Source organism: Spermophilus citellus, assembly GCF_964194105.1.
Source record: "Spermophilus citellus genome assembly, chromosome: X".
NCBI classification, from domain to species: domain Eukaryota; kingdom Metazoa; phylum Chordata; class Mammalia; order Rodentia; family Sciuridae; genus Spermophilus; species Spermophilus citellus.
The window spans coordinates 108,260,943-108,281,558 of record NC_138190.1 but is presented as its reverse complement, the minus strand read 5'-3'; the positions used below and the strand labels follow the sequence as shown (position 1 = coordinate 108,281,558).

Here is a 20,616-nt window from a genome sequence, read left to right as displayed (position 1 = left end):
GCGTATATGCACGTACACACACACCCCACCAAACCTAAATGCCTAAGCCCAAGAGAGCTCATTCATCCCTTCTACCATGTGAGGATACAGTGAGAAGGTGCTGTCTATAAGGAACAGGCCCTTTAATGATGCCTTTATTTTGGACTTTCCAGTCTCTAGAACTATGAGAAATAAAATTCTGTTGTTTATAAAATACCCAGTTTATGGTATTCTATTGTAGCAGCCTGAACAGACTAGGACACCAGGTATTTCTCTAGGTTTATTTAGGTGAGCATTTTCTTTGGCTTAGGTACTTTTTTTTGGATACCAGACTCCCTTAGTCACTTACCATAACTTTCAGAATCGAAGGATGTTTATCAGATGGGGAATAATGAAAATTGATTTTTCTGATTTGCAAAGATGACTTTGAGTTTCTTTGAGAAGTGTTTTGAACAGTCACCCAGTACATGCTTAACAAGATATGATATCTCCTACCCATCTACACCTAGGAGCCAGATTTAGCTACTTTATCCAGCCTGGGAAGCACATTCCTTTGTGGATTCAGAATTTTCTCCATAATAATTTAGTTCCTGATGGTATTGAATGGACCAGCATATTTTGTCAACACATATAACTCATATAATCCACAAGAATGACCTGAAATAACAAAAGAAATGATGTACAAGCTTATTCATATCTAGAAATTATACATTTTCTGTAGTTTTGGAGTCAGATAGCCCTGGTTAGTAGTATCATGTCTGTCCCATACTAGCAGTGTTTTGGCAAGTAAACAAGGCTTTTTAAAATTTAAATGATTTTACACAGGTATATAAAATCATAAAAAATTGCACGTATTAGTAAACCAATCTTGCTGCTAAAATTGAATTCTATGTGAAAGCATCCAGTAGTGTTTGACTTGGTGTAATCTCACTGTCTGTTAACTCTGGCTTTCCTCCTTGATGTTCTTAACTTCTGGACCATTTGATTGGGCAAGGCAAAATCTCTCATAGTATATCCCATCAGCACCAGAATCTTGCATTTCCTAGGTATGGAATCCTTTCAAGAACCACCTATTGTTGATGGAACCACCTATTGTGCTTATTATGATAAATTATAATATGAAGAATATTCCTACATCTCCCCGGTATCCAAGGAAGGAAATTAACAGTTATTGAGAAGCTTCCCAGTAGAGATCTCATTGGCTAAAAATTGTGATAACATTAATAATTACACTTTTATTGATAGGTATTCTAATTCTTGGCAGTTTTCAGGACGATTGTAATGGATAGTGTTCTTAGATTCCTATAGCAATCCATTGAGCATGCAGTTCCCATTTTGCATGTCTGAGGATGAAGATAATTGTGTGACTCCCTCACAGCCTTCTAACCGGATGGTGGAGTTGTTCCTTGGGCCTGTGTCTTCTGGCACTCCTCCACATCCTCTCCTTTTCTAACACTTTTACCTACTGGGACACGTGGTTTGAACTCCTAGGTTCTGGTACATGATTTATTTAATAACTAGACTTTTATGAGCAAAGTATTTCTTAGGTTTCCCCTAATTTTATCACTGTTTATCTCCCTAAGAGACAGCTCTAAAATGTGGAAATTTTGAACTCTATCAAAGGGTCAGAGAAAATTGTTTATCCCTTTGATGTAAATTCTGTGTGCTTCTAAACACTAAACACTCAAAAACAGTTTTCTTAGGTGTAGACTTAGAACAAAACTCTTTTTGAATGTAACATATTCTCATTGTATCTTTTAGATTAAATTATTTCATTAATTCTTCCATTCAACAAACATATTTAGCCCTTAATATGTGCCAGGGGCTGGGGATACAAACTGGTAGTGAGAGGTACTGTGAAGAAAAATAAAACACTTTTACATTTTTCTCCAAGCTATGATATTACTAAATTATAATAGATATCAATGACCTCTGATAGACCCTTTTGAAATGTTAGCTGTTGGGAAGATGGCCTTAGACAAGGAACATTGTCTCTGATATCCCTCTGCTGTTCCTACCTTCTTTTCCATTATTTGGGCCAAGCCCTTGCTTCGTTGTATGGTTGTGACAACCTTGATCAGGATGGAGTGTAAGGGAATGATGAAAGTTAGATTGTTCTGTATTTGGGGTAAAAATGGGAGTTCATAACCCACTTGAATCTAATGTACGAAATATGATATATCAAGAGCTTTGTAATGTTTTGAACAACCAATTAAAAAAAAGAAATATTGTAAAAGAAGGCTGTTAGGAATAAAACACCTTTGGAGTAACAGTCTCACAACTAATCCTTTTAGAATTGCGTTTATCATCTTTTATTCTTTTGAATGTAATGTCTTGCCTTATAGTATGTTATACCAAGAACACTGAAAATAGATGTATTTTAAAATATCTACTTATACTGTGTTTAACAAAACAAGATATAAAAAGCAACCTCCTTGGATGCTTCCAGTTTTATGGTATTAAGACAATAGAGTAAGTTCTTTGCGACTTAAGTGTTTTATGAGTTTTGAAGAATAGGGAGTCTTCGAAGCCATTCTTACCATGAGGCAAATATATACTTGAGTTTAATTTTTAAACTATTACTGCCATTTGACCTTAAATTAAGATAGTCTCTTTCCATTGTGGTATTTTACTGATTGAACAATGAGAATATTTAAAGCAGCTGCCACCAATTAAAATAATTCATAAATGCGGGTTGTAAATAAATATTCTTGAAGTTTTAACTCAATGAAGTCAATCTTTTTAGTGGCACTGTCTTTCTGGAAAACAACTTGGTAAAATTCATCAAGAGCTTTAAAATGTTTTATTCACTTTGATCTGGTCATTCTGTTTCCTAAAAGTCTATCCTTAGAAAATAAATTCAAGATCTGGATAAACCATAATGCACAGAGATGTTCCCCACAGTTTAACAAGAAGGAAATGATTATCTAAGTTTTGGTACACGCATATGATGAAATATCATGGAGCCATTAAAATACTTTTGAAGAATACTAACCAAATAGGAAAATATTTATACAATTCAGCTAAAAAAATACAAAACCATATAGTATGATCTTAACTATGTGAAAATATTTCATAAAAAAAGACTCAGTACACATTGTAAAATTTTATTTTCTTTGGGTTGTGGATTAAATGTGGTTTTTATTTTCTTTCTACTTGTCTGTATTTTCCAAATAGAATATACTAAGCATGTATTAAATTCATAGTGAATAAAAATGTTATGTAAATGTTTTGATCCTCTCAGTGAGATGCTTTTTAAAAAATATCTAGTCCGTTTATTATGACTTATTTTTACCAGATTTAACCTTAAAATACTTTTTTCTAGTGAATTTTCATATTTTAATCTTATAATGTTTATGTTTAATTTTTGATATATACAATGTCAACAGTTTGTCTGCTGCCTCTAATTTCTAAGTGTTCTTTAAAGCCAATATTTCTTTTTTTAATAATATACTTTTTTAGTTATGGATGGACACAATACCTTTAAATTTATTTATTTATTTTTATATGCTGCTGAGGATCGAACCTAGTGCCTTACACATGCTAGGCAAGTGCTCTATCACTGGGCCACAACCCCTAGCCTTTAAAGCCAATATTTCAGTTCCACATTGGGACTACTTTTTTCAGGTGGTTTATATTAAACAACACACAAATATTAATAATATATGATAAAGAGAGTTGGCTCTGGAGCTACAAATATCTGATTTGGGCTCACCACTTAGTAGTTATGTGATCACTGACAAATTAACTGTTTTTCTTGATCCTTGGTTTTCCTATCTTTAAAGTGGGATATAATAATAGTATCTACGTCATTGGGCTTTTATGAGGATGTAAAAGAGGTAGTACATGTAAACATTGTTATAAAAAGGCCTGGTACATAGTAAATGGTCAGTAAAAGTTTAACTATGTTTAGTCTGTATTTCTACACACACACACACACACACACACACACACAAACATATCATCATTTGCAAAATTGTCCTTTATATCTGTCTTTATTTTTTACATAATTGTGATTTTTATGTTTATACTGTGTTTATACTCACAAATATTGCTGTCATTTGCAGAATTCTCCTTTATATCTGTCTTTATCTTTTATATAATTGTATTTTTTTCTTTTTATGGTGCTGGGGCTCAAACTCAGGACCTTGTATGTGTTAGACATACTGTCAGTCCCACAATTGTAATTTTAAAATGAAAATTTTTATTTCATTCTCAGAGTTAATTTCCTTTTATGCTTTAAAAGTATTTTTTAAATTTCCATATTTTTGGCAGTAGAAATTTTGTTGATTTGTTTTCTAATCATATATTCCTTTCCTTTATTGGAATTGATCATCACTCATGTGGAATGGATAGATTAAAGGCTGGCTTCATTCAAGGCATAAAAGAATTTATATTTAAATACAAAAGTTGATATTTTTATTTTCACCTATTATTTATTTTAATAAAGTACCACTTTAGTAGAGAAGGAGGGATTGGGCAGGTAATTGTCAGTGTATCTAAAAGTGATAAAACTACATTTGTTTCTTTTTAAACTCTAGAATCCACATTTAGCTAATTCAAACTGAACTTCCCAGACAGATTTGGGGTGAAAAAAGAGCTGTCCTTTATTGAATCAGGCATTGGGCTAGACATTTAAATGTATTATATAATTTTATAGCCTAATATTAGAACTATTTTAAGTAAAACAATAATTTGAGGATTTTACCATCTTACCTTAAAAAATCTACAAATGTGTTTCTATTATAAAAGCAATTTGGATTTAACTTATTACCTCTTCCTTTTAGACAATTACAATACTTTTACCATTGTTCAGCTTTACTGCATTGATGAGGTGCTTTTGTGGTATATTTGTGTTGGCAGAATAAGACCCTGGACCACTTTGAAACCTAAGCAAAGATTTTTTCATCACCCTTAGAAATATTTAACTGAGACATATGTAGTCCATAAGTCTGCATCTTTGATTGGAACGGGTGGAAGAGGTGGTCCCTACAAGAGATTATGCTTCCCCTGTTCTTTGATTCTACAGCTGTATAGAGATCCTGGGTAGAGTATGAAGTTCCTTATGTGCATTTCTGATATAAAGGTAGAGAGAATATAGGGGAATTGTTTAAAAAGGAATTTTTGGATATAATAATTTAATGGTAGATACCACATTGTTTTTTCTATTCCATTATAAAAGGATTTTGGATATCTGCTGTCATTATTGTACAGTTATGACTTAAGTGACTACTATTCTGTAGATATGACATTGTTATTGGAAGATTTGTTCTAGTAAGACTATGTTAAATTCAGTGTTTAGGACAACAAGTGAGGTAAATAGCTGTGTCATGAGAGTGTTTAAATTGTCATAGCTTAAAAAAACCCTTTAAAAATAGCAATAACAAAATACATACCTCAGACATAGTCCATGATTATCAAGTAATTCCTCAAGACTTTTTGAGTGTTGGTAAAAAGGTTGTTCAGATTGCATTTGCTTTTTTTTTTTTAACTCATGGAGGGAAAATAAGAGGAGTGAGTTATTTTTGGCATGGACTTGAAGAAGGAAATATCAGTGTGACTGTTAACTGACACTTTTGTCAAGTTCAGTTTCTACCTGACTGCTTTGATTTTTTTTTTTTATTTCATTACTTTGGACGTTAGAGTTCTCGATATGAAATTTCTTAAGAGTGACATCTCTAACCTTTGGGTTTGAGTAGTGCGTTGCCCCTGAAATTGGTTGAGTCACTTCATATTCTTCTAAGAGTTCACCACCTGTCAAAGCTGAAGAGATCTGTCCCTTTTGCCTTCTGCTTTGTGAACCATTTTCTTGCTGGCAATAGTCTTCTATTATTTGTGGCAGGTTTTTCCACATTTAAGCTGTGAAACCATGGAGTTTGACCGATAAAGTGACTTAGGGTTAAAAAAGGCTTTGCGACTTACAATTCAGTCCATGAAAGAGTAACTGGTTCAAGACTCTTGTTCACTCCTTTCCAACTCATATCTCTTACAAACAACTAGAAACTGGGCAAAATTCAAGAAACTCAAGACTAGGGATATAGCTCAGTTGGTAGAGTGCTTGCCTTTGCATGCACAAGGTCCTGGGTTCAATCCCCAGCACCACACACAAAAAATACATGAAACTTTTCAGACATTGAGCAGCAGGCAGCTCAGGCATGTGATTTCTGAGAGAAAAAGAACAAATAAAGTGAGCTCTATATTCATCCTATTTTTTTTTTTTTTTTTACTGTAGGCAGTTTTTAGATCACAGCCTTGTGAGAGGGAACCAAAGCAGAGGTACAGTTTTGCTGAATTGATGAGACAGAGAGGAGAACTCAGGGAGGTCTAAGTGGCAGGAATTAGTGGAGTTGCATACTGGACTTGGAAAAATAGCTTCAGAAATCTGCGTAGATGTTCCCCTTATCTTTTCCTGAATATGAATCTTTGCACTTGTCAAGTCATCAGGCTGGCAAAAAACAAACAAAACAAAACAAAACAAAAAACCCAACTTAATAGGAACTGTAGGCCGAAAGCTACATAGATGATCCTCTTTGGCTGAATATGAGTGTACATTTGTCAAACCACATGCTTATTTGTATCTAGGAGACATTTGAGTTCCTACAGCAAGAGTTGTGAGACCTTGTTGAACACCCAGTGCATACAATAGAGACCTTAGAAGGGTCCCCACTTAGTCGTATGACTAAACTAATCCTAGAGTGAATGCTACTCTAAATCAAAATTAAAAAAACTTAAAGCTACATCTTGAAAAATAGTCATCCCCAAACAATTTAACTGCAAGACAAAACTTCAATACTCTTTGAAGGAAGAGAGCAAAATTGACCGTCAACAATGTAATTATTATAATATTTGCATCCACAAAATCACTAAACATTCCAAGAAGCATTAAAATGTGACCTGTAACCAGGAGGAAGTGAGTCAATAGAAACAGAACCAGAAATGATGCTTATAGAATAAGCAGACAAGGACTTTGAAGCAGCTATTAAAATATGTTGAAGTTTTAAAAGAAAGACAAAAATATGATGAGCAAAGAAATGGAAGGCATAAAGAACCAAATGGAACTTTTGCAACTGAACCATATGCTATATGAGATGGAAATTCTGTGGATAAGATAAAGAGCAAATTAGACCCTACAGAATGAAAAAAATCAATAAAATTGGATGCTTATGAATATAAATTACCCAGTCACAAACAGAATGGACACAAAATGGAAAAGAAAAAAAAAACCCTCAGTGGATTGTGGTACAATACCAAGCAGATTTACATACACATAATTGGAGTCCCATAAGGAAAGGAGAGATAAGAATAATCAGAAAAATAGTTGAAGAAATAATGACCTAGAAATTTTCCAAATATGAAAACTATGAACCCATAGATCAAAAATATCAATGAACCTCAAACAGGAAAAATACAATGAAAACTATACTAAGAGTATAATAAAATTGCTGAAAATCAGGAGTAGAGCATTTTAAAAAGCTACTTGGGGACTTGGGATGTGGCACAGTGGTAGAGTGCTTGCCTAACATGCATGAGGCCCTGAATTTGATCCCAGAACCAAAAGGTGAAACATAACAAAACAGGAAAATCTGTTAGGGAGAGAAATAAGGACACATTACATGAGAACCATGTGTTTCTCAGCAGAAACATTGAAAGCTAGAAGATAATGGAATTATATCTTTAAAGTGCTGAAAGTAAAAAAAAATAAAGGAAGAATACTGCCAATTTCAAATATCAAACAAATGAAAATATCTTTTAAAAATGAAGGTAGAAAAATGAGGTTCAAATATATTTTTCAGACAAAACCAAAATTGTTACCAGCATACCTGGACCACAAGAAAATTAAAGATAGCTCTTCATGCTGAAAGAAATGATACCAGATGGAAACTTGGCTCTCTACAAAGTACTGAAGAGTACCAGATAAATAAGGAAAGTGTAGGGTAAATGTGAATGACTTGCCCCTCATTTGAAAATTTTTTTAAAAGTTAAGTGATTGTTTGAGAGAAAAATTAATACTCTGTCATGGGATTTATAAGGTATGTATATGTAAAGGGTGTGAAGTCCCAAGGAACAGGAGGGATGAATTGGAAGGATATTGTTAAGGTTCTTAAATTATATGTGTAGAGCTATAATATAGCTTAAAGGTAGATTGCAGTAAGTTAACAATGCATCCTATAAATTCTACAGCCACTAGTAAAAAAAGGCATAATAGTGAACAGCAATAATAAGATAAAATACTAAAATATACTCATATAACCCGAAAGGAGATGGAAGAGAGAAGTAGAGATTACATGGGAAATATCAAGAACAAATATCAAAGATGGTAGATGTAAAATTAACCATTCCAATAGCTAAATTAAATATAAGTTATACAACCACTCTTATTAAAAGGCTGCATCAAAGTACAAGACCTAATTGTATATCATAGATAAGAAACTGACTTTAATGATAGGCACAGATAGGTTAAAAGTAAAAAAGATGGAAATATATTTGCACATGCTGTCATAAGCAACAGTGGCTGTGTCACTAAGATGAATTAGTCTTCAGAACAAGCAGTGTTGCCAGGAAGAAGAAGGAACTTTCCATAATAATAAAGTGATCAATTCCTTAAGAAGGCAATATCCTACATTTAAGAGTCTCAAAATGCATGAAAAAAAGATATATCTGACAGCATAAATAGACAAAACCACAATTAGATTTGGATATGCCAATATTCTTATTCAGCAATTGATAGAACAAGCAGGAAAAAAAAATCAGCAAGGAGATCGAAAACATGATCAACACTACTAACTCGACCTAATTGACATTTACAAACACTGGATCTAACACTATCAGAATACATTTTCTCTTCAAATTAACATGTTACATTCACTGTGCTAGACTATATTCTGGGCCATAAAACAAGTCTTCAATAGATTTAGAATGACTGAAATAACATAAAGTATATTCTCTGACCAAAATAGAATTAAAATAGAAGGAAATAGCAATAAATACCTGGGAAATCCCCCAATCTTAGGAAATTATACAACATATCTTCTAAATGAATCATGGGTCCAAGCAGAAGTCATAAGAGAGATTAGAAAATATTTTAAATGAATGATAATGAAAATGTGAAAGTTTGCAAGATGAAACCAACAGTGTTTAAAGGGAAACATGGCTTGATAACAAGGAGGAATTAAATAAGCTTTCACTTTAAGAAGCTAGATAAAGAAGAGCAGATTATCTCAGGTAAGTAAAAGAAATAATAGAAAAGCAGAAATCAGTAAAATAGAAAACCAAAAAAGTCAATTAAAAAAATCACCTTATAGAAAAAGTCAATGAAAATGATAAACCTATTGCTACACTGATAAAGAAAAAAAGAAAAGACACAAGTTAATGTGAATTTCCATTGTCAGGAATAAAAGAATAGATATCCACAGATACTACAAGCATTGAAAGGATAATAAAGGAGGGCTGGGGTTGTGGCTCAGTGGTAGAGCACTTGCCTAGCACAGGTGAGGTACAGGGTTCCATCCTCAGCACCACATAAAAAAAAAAAAAAAAAAAAAACAAAGGTTAAATTCTTTAAACAAGCATAATAAGGGAATATTCTGGAAGACTTTATGCCAGTGTATTCTACAACTTAGATACAATAGAGAAATTTCTTGAAAAAAAAAAACTACTTACCAAAATGGACTCAAAAAAGACTAGAGAATCTGAATAGCTTTACATCTATTAAAGAAATAAAATTTGTTATTAAAAACCATTCCACAATTAAAATTCTAGCCTACAAGGAATTCAGTGTTGAATTCTGTCAAATATTTAAGAAACAAATACCCCAAATTTATAGAAAATAGAGAATAGAATTCTTTCCAACTCATTCCGTGATTCCAGCAAAATTGGAATCCTTGAACTGTGTTGGTGAGAATATGAAATGGTTCAGCAACTATGCAAAACAGTATGGAGATTCCTTTAAAAAATTAAAATAAAACTACCATGTGATTCAGCAATCTCACTTCGGGGTCTATATCCAAAAGAAATGAAATCAGGATCTTGGGGAGATATCTCTACTCCAGTGTTCATTGCAGCATTTTTCATAAAGCCAAGATATGGAAAAACCCAAGTGTCCATCAGCTGATAAATAAAGAAAATATGGTCTATATATACAATGAAATATCATTCAGCCTTTACTAAAGAGTAAATCCTGCTGTTCACAATAACATGGATGAGCCTGAAGAACATTATGTTTAAATGAAATAAGTAGTCAAAGGACAAACACTGCAGGATTCCACTTACACTGAGACACCTGTAATAGTTGAAGTAACAGAAGCAGATAATGCAATAGTGGTTACCAAGGGGTTGCAGAGGCCCCTGGAGAATTGTTCAGTAGATATAAAGTTTTTTTAATGCTAGATGAATAAATTCGAAAGATTGCTACACAACATATTATCTATAGTTAACAATATGGTATTGTGTGCCTCAAAATTTAAGAGGGTAGATAATCATGTTAAGTGTTCTTACCATAAAACACACAAAACCAAAGGAATAAAAAGACAACTTTTGTGAGGTATTGGATATGTCTGTTACCTTGATGATATCACAATTGTTTGCATATATCCAAACTCATTAAATTGTACACATTAAATGTGTGTGTTTCTTTGTTTGTCAATTATATCTTAATAAAGCTATTTAAAAAATTTGAGCACAAATATTATAATGCAGATAGCCCCACACTGAAAGCAACCCAAATATTTATCAGCAGTTCAGTGGATAAAATATTGTGATATAGCCATTCAGTGGAATACTAGTCAGCAATAACAGGACCACACAACATGAAAGAATACCAAAAGCACTATGCTGTGTGAAAGAAGACTGATGCAAGAGACGACATATTGGGTCATTCTATTTATGTGAAATTCTAGAAAAGGCAAAACTATAGTGACAGAAAGCAAAGTAATATTTTCCAGGGTCCAGAACTGGGGGGAGAGTGCAGGTTGATTGCAAAAAGGTATGAGGGAACTCTTTAGGGGAATAGAAATGTTCTATTGTACCTTGATCCTAAGTTAGGTTACATGTATGTGTATATTTCTCAAAGTTAATTGACTTTGACACTTAAAATGGTTGTTTTTATTGCATATAAATTATACCTTAATAAAATTGACTTTTAGAAAAAGCAGCAGCATTTTGGAGATAAGGGTATCAACTCCATCTAAAAATACCTTGGACTGGTGGTATAGCTCAGTAGAATACTTGCCTAGCATATGTGAGGCCCTGGGTTTGATCCCCAGAACCACAAAATAATAAGAATGTCAAAATTAAAAAAAAAAAAACCTCAACCTCTTGGATATTTCATAGTAGACGTTTTTGAGAGATTGAACTATTTTCTGAAAGGTAAAAGAAGAAGGAGAGGAAAAAATCAAAAGTATATACAAGCATCCTTAATACAATCTCAGTTGACTACTTGTCCCTAGATTCTGTGGTTCTTTTTCCTCCTAAAATAAGAAGGGCTTGCTGAATTCCTGCTCTAAAGCTGAGTCTGTCTGGCTCTTTTCTTCCATGGAAGCAAGTAGTACAATACAAGGACCTTAGAATCAAAACAATTACCTTTCTAAACCCAGAAAACATGTGAAAAACAAATATATCACCGTTTTATTGCAGGTCTTACTAAGCTGGCACATTGCATCAGATCTCCTTGTAATGGGAAAAAGATAAAAAAAATCTAGAATGAAGAAGCTGAATATTATTTTTCTAGCTCTTTTTACATTGATATTTCAATCAACCCATATTTATTTCCCATCTACTCCTTTTCTGCTAATTAAGTGGGCTCTGCAGGGAAGACAAGATAGTAGAAGATAGGTCATTAGCTGAGGAGGTAAGATATAGGTACAAAAAACAAAACAAAAAAAAACAGTACTCAGTTGTTTTCACTGTTTCATTTAAAGTGTTATGAATTTTCTGACCATCCTTTATAATCACATGGAAGTACCAAAAACTAAGTCCCATAAAAGTCTTTAATGACATACAATCCTAAGACACAACTCTATCAATAAATATTCATTGTAAACCTGCTTCTGTCTTTGCTAGTTTTTACCTTATCATTTCATTAAGAAATCTTTTTAGGCTTAATCTAATATTAAAATAATTAATTCTTAAGTAAAAGCTGAGTCTGATGCCTTAAAGCTGTTTGAACAAATAGTTTCAGAATAAGAATTCCAAGTAGGAATTATTTCATTTTTGAAATCTGTAGCAAATTGTTACTTAAAATTTGTTAGATTTTTAAGTAATAAAGATTTGTGGTGTACTCCTATTATCAGAAAAAACCCAACTATTTAATAGCTAAAATGTTACCATATATTAAATTAAGCACTCACTGAAGTATACATTAGGAAAACACATGCAAATATGATATTTTTTTTTCATTTAAGATAGTTTATATCTTTTAGGGATCTAAAAGAACAAAATTATAAGACAGATTATCTTTGTATATCAAGTCTGTGACTGATTTTTTTTTAAAGTCTGCTGAAAACTGTTGCTTTATTCTTGCTAAGGGGGAGCAGTGGTACTTTCAGTTAAAAATTGGCAGAATCACTCTAATCCCTTAAAGTATGCTTGTGATTTGGGTGATTGTATGTCAGTGGTGATTACCCTTGATTTAAAAAAAAAAAAATCCAGCCTTCCCAATCATCTGTTAGACTTTAGTCTGCTTCTCTTCCTCTGGCATTTACCAGTGAAATTACAATTATAATAATGGGGAGAAAAAAAAAGAGTATAATGCCACTATGACTGAATCTCTGGGAACATGGGCGAGGAAAAGTATTGAAAGATGGTAATTCTTAATTCCCACTTTCTGATATTTGTGGTCTTCTATACTAATCCATGCTGTCTAAGCAGTGTCTCCTCAGTTTCCTGAGCCCCATGGGATATAGGATATTTACAAAGGTTGGAAGAAGTGTGATATAAGGCTATAGTGGTTTTTAAGTGTATTTTCTTCATATGTGGTAAAAGTATGTTGGTGATGAGAAAGCATCAAATGCATCTGAACTTTACCTTCTCTACCCTGATTCCCCAAGATTAGCTCCTTCCATTTTTTTTTCTTATTGATTTGGATTTCACATTATCTGGAAGAGTTAAGCTTCATTCATTCCATAATATGAATGACTTTTTTTTTAAGAGAGTGAGAGAGGTGAGAGAGAGAGAGAGAATTTTTTTTTTTTAATATTTATTTTTTAGTTCTCGGCGGACACAACATCTTTGTTGGTATGTGGTGCTGAGGATCGAACCCGGGCCACACGCATGCCAGACGAGCGCGCTACCGCCTGAGCCACTTTCCCAGCCCCTGAATAACTTCATCAAACAATCAGATCCCATACCTAGCTGAGTAGATGATAACCAATGTAATTGGAAATTTTGATTTGGAGGACATTTATAGATAATAGAAGACCTGGGTTTGATGAAGCCTGGCTTAGTAACAGGAAGAATGAAGCAAGAAGGCTGAGAGGGAGTAAGAAAGGGTGTTGGCAAGTCATCAAAGGTAAAATGGTAGGTTTTGCTCTAAGCTTCTAATGGGAATAGTGTAGGACATTGTAAATTATAAATTGGGGCTAGCATTTCTAGACAGATCCGGAATTTCTGGTTTGTCCTTGGTATCTTTTCAGCAAATCTTTCTTCTCTCTGCCCTCCTGAGAGGAGGAGGAGTAGGAGGTGAGCTTATTATGCTCATCTGTATGGTAACTGTAACATTTGTAGGATTTTCCTATTATTTGGTCTTTTAGATAATGGCTAGGTTTAATACTCACAACTTTTTCCTGTGTCAGGGGAAAACCATATTGAATCTGTAGTAAAATTTGTAGAACTTGCCAGATTCTAACACTAACTAGCTTGGTTACTCTACTTGGTCTTCTTGGATTGCTTTTCTTTTTCCACGTGTAAAATGAAAAGGAAATGGATCCTCTCTTAAAGGCTCTTTCAGCAAATGGCTTTGTTACACATGTTGTCATGTAAACTTTATGTACTAAATTTTTTTTAGGGATTTGTAGTAGATGGAATTTTGTCCAATACCTCAAATTCATTTGTTCAAGTACTAATCCCCAGTGTGACTGTATTTGAAGATAGGGGCCTAAAGGGAAGTAAATATGGTAGAACAGTTATAAAGATGGGGCCTTGATCTGCTAGGATTAGTGTCCTTATGAGAAAAGACACTGGAGAGCATCCTTACCACTACATTCCCCCTTCTACCACATTGCACACAAGAAAGGCCATGTAAGGACAGAGTCTTTGTACAAGCCAGGAAGAGAGCCCTCACCAGGATCCAAACCCTGCTATAACACTGATCTTAGTATTTATAGCCTCCAGAACTTTGAGAAAATAAATTTCTGGCATTTAAGCCCCCCAGTCTATGGTATTTTGTTATGCTAGACTGACTGACTAATATAAGATTTTACCATATTAGGTATGTTTTTATGAATTGAACTAGTAGCTGATATGGTTTAGAAATAAAATATATAGTCTTCTTGATAACAACTGTAAGATTTAACCATATTTATTATGTTTTTATGAACTGAACCTATAGACTAGATAGTTTGGCATTTTAACCTGATGGTGGAAAGAATACACCATCATTTAATCATTAGTTATGTTACGTTTATGAATTGAATTTGTAGCTTATATGGTTTAGAAATGAAATATATAGCTTCTTGCTAACTACCACAAGATTTAACTGTATTTTGTATGTTTCTGTGAATTGAACCTATAAATTATATGGTGTGGAAATGAAATATATCATTTATTTTTATTTAAATAGGAAGTGAAAGGTTTTAACCTGGTGGTAGAAGATACCATTATTTCAATTTTTATTTAATCTTCTGGATCATGGAGAATTATGATACTGAGTGTAGTTAGAAGTTATGAGTAGTATATTTAGATTTTTGTGCTAATTTGCTAAGTAATCCAAGTGCAATTGAGAAACAACTGTTATTTGGTACTAGAAGAAAAGAACCAAGCTGTAGGGCTTCTTTCTTTTCCTTTATCTACCTTTAATATAAATAACCTAATTGTGTAAACCTATTTTAGTAAATTATTACTGTATTGGTAGGTTCCTATATTATTTTGTTAATGTTACTTATAAATCTCATTCTAAAGAATCTAACTTTAAAGATAAGCAAATTGCTAGAGCGGGAGGTTGCAGTAGTCTAAGACTATTTTTTTTAACTTCCAATTTTGCATCGGTATGGCAGGAGAGAAAGGATTTGAGGCTTATTATTATTATTATTTAAGTATATATTTATTTTAGTTGAAAATGGACCTTTATTTTATTTATATGTGGTGCTGAGACTCGAACCCATGGCCTCACACATGCTAGGCAAGTGCTCTACCACTGTGCCACAACCCCAACCCCTAAGGCACATTATTATTAAGTAAATATTTCTTTTTCATGGTCTTGTTCAGTTTTACTCCACTCCCACAAACATATTTCTGATCTGTTTTGGTTTGTATCACTAGTACAGTCTTGGAAGGAAGAGCATTGGAAATGGCATGCACTTGGACTGGGGAGTGTCCTATGCAGATTTATGTTGCTTTTTATACTTTCTGTGATTGCGTGCATCTAAATTTCCCTGAGAGGTACTGTTGACCTGACAATACTGGCTGCCAGTTGGCAGACGAGATTCATCTAGGTGGTTACTTCCTGTTCCTGTCTACAGACTTGAAGAAACGGATTCATTTTCATTCAAAGGCTTCTCTGCACATAATGGCACAAAATGTTCAGAAGTAGGATAATTCCTTATAAATCTATGTCTGGTTACCCTCAGATAAACATTTCCATTATCTCATTTTGTGCTCCTGTTTAGTATGCCACATTTTTCATTGTATGTAGGTGGCCTTAAACCATATAGCAAAAGCATTTCCCCCAAACACTGAATCTTCTCTTTACTATGAACCATTTTTCTCATTTCCTTGTCATTGAACAGTTCCTCTTAACAGGCTTAAAAAACCTTTTTCTACTTTGATTTTTTTTTCTGATTATGCTGGTGTCTTACATCCTTTTAGGAACTCATACATGTTTTATTAGCACATTTAAGAATGAAATTACCTATTTTTCTTCTGTGTGTTGGTGAAGAATTTTTTTTGCTATTTTTAGATAATACGTATTTAATGTTCTTATAGTTATTGCCCTGTACAAAGTAGTTATCACACACAAGATGCAATCTCTTGTGCTCAGTGATGTTTATGTTTCAGTCTGCTTCAAAATTCTTAACTTCCTGGGTTCTTTACCCCATTAAATGTTGCTTTTAAACCTTTTGGTTAATTTTAGTTCCAAGTATGTGTTTTTATAAAAGATGTTGGATGAGCATTTGTAAATGAGAAACCGGAGTTCCAGATTTTTGAATAATAGTTTTATTCTGTCAACTAAAATCTGATTTCTTCCCTCTTCAGGTGTCTGTCCTAAACATAATAGAGAGTTTCAGTAGTAATTCATCTATCTTTGACACAGATATTTTCCCATAATTGCAACTATAAAAGTGGATGTTGCCTGGGACAGGCAAGGAACAGGTAGGGTATAGACTATTATGCATCTACTTAGAGGGTTCTTAACAACACATACTCAACAGCTCCTAAAATTCAAAGAGTATTAAGTATAAAAGACAGCATAACAAGTTAGCAAGACTGTCAGACAACTTCTTGTTACCTGAATATACTGTGCACTTTTACATTCCCATGCACTTACTTACTGTGGAATGTCTTTGCTCCCCAGGCTGCCTTGCAGAAATGCAATTTACCCTCTAGCACTTTTATGCCCCAAGTTAAATCAATGATAGCATGGTATTATAGGAAACTGTATATAATTCCCCCTACATATGTTTGAACACCCTCCATCATATTTTATAGTACAGTATATTCTTTAGTTTGTGTACTTTTTTGCTTATCCTTTACATTTTGGGTATTTACTTGAGTATATAAAGTTGTATTATAGTATGAATGTTTATGTATAAAATTTAGTGGAATAAATAATAGAATAAAAGATAAAATACTTATAAAAGATTTTTATTTCTAGTGGTTATCATAGGAAATAAATTCACATTTTTTAGAGGTTTCTCAAGTCACTGAGGAAAAGACTATATAACAGTTCTGTTATCAAGAAAGCCATCATTGCTATTTTAAAGACATGTTATTATGTATATTAGAGTCTGATTCACTTCATTCTGAGGCTGCAAAAGCTGTTGAAGGACTTGTCTTACATAGAAATACTATGTATAATCTTTGTGATGGGAGAGGATTGATATCTTAATATCCATAAAATTGTTTCTGATGTTGACTCTACCAAGTTAGAAAGTGCAAAATGAAGAGGTAAAATTCAACTTTAAGATAATGTATAATACCAGTATACTAGTATGTAAAAGAATGGATGAGAAAGTAACCCTATCTAATTCTTGTCTTCTGATCAATTGTTAGTCAACACTAGAGAAGAGTTTCCAAATGGAACATTAATTAGAAACTTGTCTAAAGTTATATTTTGTACTTATAATATAGAAAGCAGAAAACCTGGCATTTACTTTTTGCTTTTCATTTTCATAACATTAGCATAGGTTATATACTATTTGAATGCTAACTTTGATGTTATACTTTAGTCATCCTTTTCCATGCTATTGGACATTTGGCTGTTGGTAGAAGGGAACTCTTAGTATTGCTTCCATGTTTATGTACTTTATTCAATTAGGAACATATCTACCATTGTGCCTGTTTATTAGAACATGGCATGATTCATATGTTTGAGGATGGTGATTGAAATGATTGAATGGAATATCTTTTTTTTTTCTAACTGCTGATGACTGACTGGAGTGTTTTAAAGAAATAATTTTCTTTAACTCACCAGTGTATTATAAGAAACATGATATGGGATCTCTCTCTAAAATTTAAATTCTTAGAAAACAGTTATGTAGCAAATTATACCAGTTTAATGTAAATACTCATATTAGTATTACTCATATCATCCCCATCTTGGGATATTTATCTTTTTATGAAATGTTCTAAAATATGTAAATTAATTTATTTCATAAAAAGTAACATATAGGGGCTGGGATTGTGGCTCAGTGGTAGAGCACTCACCTAGCGTGTGTGAGGCCCTGGGTTCGATCCTCAACACCACATAAAAATAAATAAATAAAACAAAAGTATTAAAAAAAAAAACTTGACATATAAAGTGGCTTCTAATTAGAACACATTTGCTTTTGGATTTGACCATTAATTGAGTCTGTCATGGTTTGCTGCAGAATCCAAATATACACTGTGTTAAATTTCATTTGAAACCACATTATACTTAGGCCATTTTTAACAAAAAAAAATTGTTTTATTTTTTAGTTGTTGATAGACCTTTATTTTACTTATTTATATGTGGTGCTGAGAATTGAACCCAGTGCCTCACACATGCCAGGCAAGTACACTACCACTGAGCCCCAGGCCCAGGCCATTTTATTATAATTGCCACTTTGCTCTTTGATACTTGATGGATTGGATTTATAGGCAATATGTTTACATAAAAATTAAAGTAAAATTTCTAATTTATGAGTAGTAGTTTAATGTTTGCTATTGCCCTTTGCCTCTCTGAATTCTACTGATTTTTCTAGGCCAAACAGAATTATCAAGTTTGATGAAGTTTTTGTACACTAGTGACTTGATTTGCGGAATTTTGTATATGGTTTATAGTAATTGTTTCCTTTTGCCTTATATTATTAGTTAGCTCTGAACATGCCTGCCTCCTGTACTGGCTCCTGGAGAGCAAAGACCTTTAGGTATCCATGTATCTTTCATAATCTCTTTATAGTACATATATAGCCCCTATATTGTCAGAAAATGTTTATTGAAGTATTGAGGTTATTGATTTCCTCCCTGATTTTCCAAATTGGAGATATGTATCAACAGTAACTTGAGGTTTAAATGAGGAATCAGTCATCCATCACATAGAGTTAAGGCTCTGTAATTGATGTTGCCCAGGTTTGAATAAAACTAATTTATTATATATCAGCTGTGGGACTACCTCATCTGTAATAGGGATGTATCAGTCTCCTAGAGTAATTGATGAGGATTAACATAAATAGTTGGCTAAAACATTTACTATGGTACCTATCATATAGGACACACTCAATAAAATGTACAGTTTTGTTAAATATAGTACTATTGAGTTCCTTGAGGGCCTGTCTTTTGGGCACCTAACCTAGTGTATGCTAAATACTCAATAAATACTTGCTTGAGTTGAATTGATTGATTTACCCTATTTTTATCTTCCATTACAGCCCACTGTTTGTAACATGGAAGATTGGTCGAGACAAAAGATTGCGTGGATGCATAGGTACTTTTTCTGCCATGAATTTGCATTCAGGACTCAGGGAGTACACACTTACCAGGTGAAGACCAATTTTTGTTACCTCTGCTTCTACATTAAAAAAAAATCTTATGGAACTTGAGCCTGATATTTTAACTCCTTTTCCTTTACTGAACTGTCAACATTCTTGACTCCTTTCATGTCAGGTTTTTCCTTCTCTTTGACCAATTACCTTCTCTTATAAAATGTTGTTGATATATATTATCATATTATAAAATACTGTAGTTACATGTATTATGCCATAGATACTTTGAACTCCCCACAATGGCCAGCTCATTTTTTATAACTTGAAAATCAATGACCAAATATCCATGGGTTACCAAAAATATTATTTCTATACTAAGTCATTGTTTCTTTCCTTTTAAGCTTTTAAAAAATAGTTAATGTCTCTTTTATCTTACACATTTTGTATACTTTTATGTATTTTTGATTTTGAAGGGAGAACCTAGAAAAAATATAATGCCCCAGCCTAGCAGATAATCATTCACATTCACACTTTGAACTACAGTTACCCTGGATTAATTGTAGTTTGTTTATTTTGTTTCATCTAACACAAGGACAAAGTAATGAGAGCCTCCATACAATTGTTAAAACTTTGTTCTTTTTTTTTATTGATTATTTAAAGCATTACATACCTCATGATATATCATCTTTCATACATTTGACTCAAATTGTGTTTTGAACTCCCATTTTCACCCCAAATACAGATTGCAGAATCACATCTGTTACATATTCACATTTTTACATAATGCCATATTAGTGACTGTTGTATTCTGCTACCTTTCCTATCCCCTACTATCCTCCCTCCCCTCCCCTCCCCTCCCATCTTCCCTCTCTACCTCCCCTGCTGTTGTTCAATTCTCTCCCTTTTTTTCCCTCCCCCTTGCCCCTCATGACCTCTTATAATTTTATGTATCATTGAAGGTCTCCTACCATTTCCATATGCTTTCCCTTCTCTCTCCGTTTCTCTCCCCCCATTCGTCTTTGTTTACTATAGTCTTTTCCTCATGCTCTTCCTTCCTGTTCTGTTCTTAGTTGCTCTCTTTATATCAAAGCAGACATTTGGCATTTGTTTTTTAGGGCTTGGCTAGCTTCGCTTAGCATAATCTGCTCTAATGCCATCCATTTCCCTGCAAATTCTATGATTTTGTCATTTCTTAGTGCTGCATAATACTCCATTGTGTATAGATGCCACATTTTAGCATGCCATCTGATTTATTTGTTCAAATTAAGATTTCTAGCAAATTGTGTTCCAAAATTATTTCAAAAGAAGAAAATTCCTTAAATAA

At 33.2% G+C, this 20,616-nt stretch overlaps 1 protein-coding gene across 1 annotated transcript in view; it reads left to right on the top strand.

Annotated features, from left to right (window-relative positions):
- The window catches only part of AMMECR1 (AMMECR nuclear protein 1), a 116,609-nt gene that overhangs the window by 43,162 nt on the left and 52,831 nt on the right, over positions 1-20,616 (top strand). The window contains 1 exon segment of the mRNA XM_081276988.1: positions 19,239-19,349. Within this exon segment, the coding sequence (XP_081133114.1) occupies positions 19,239-19,349 (111 nt within the window).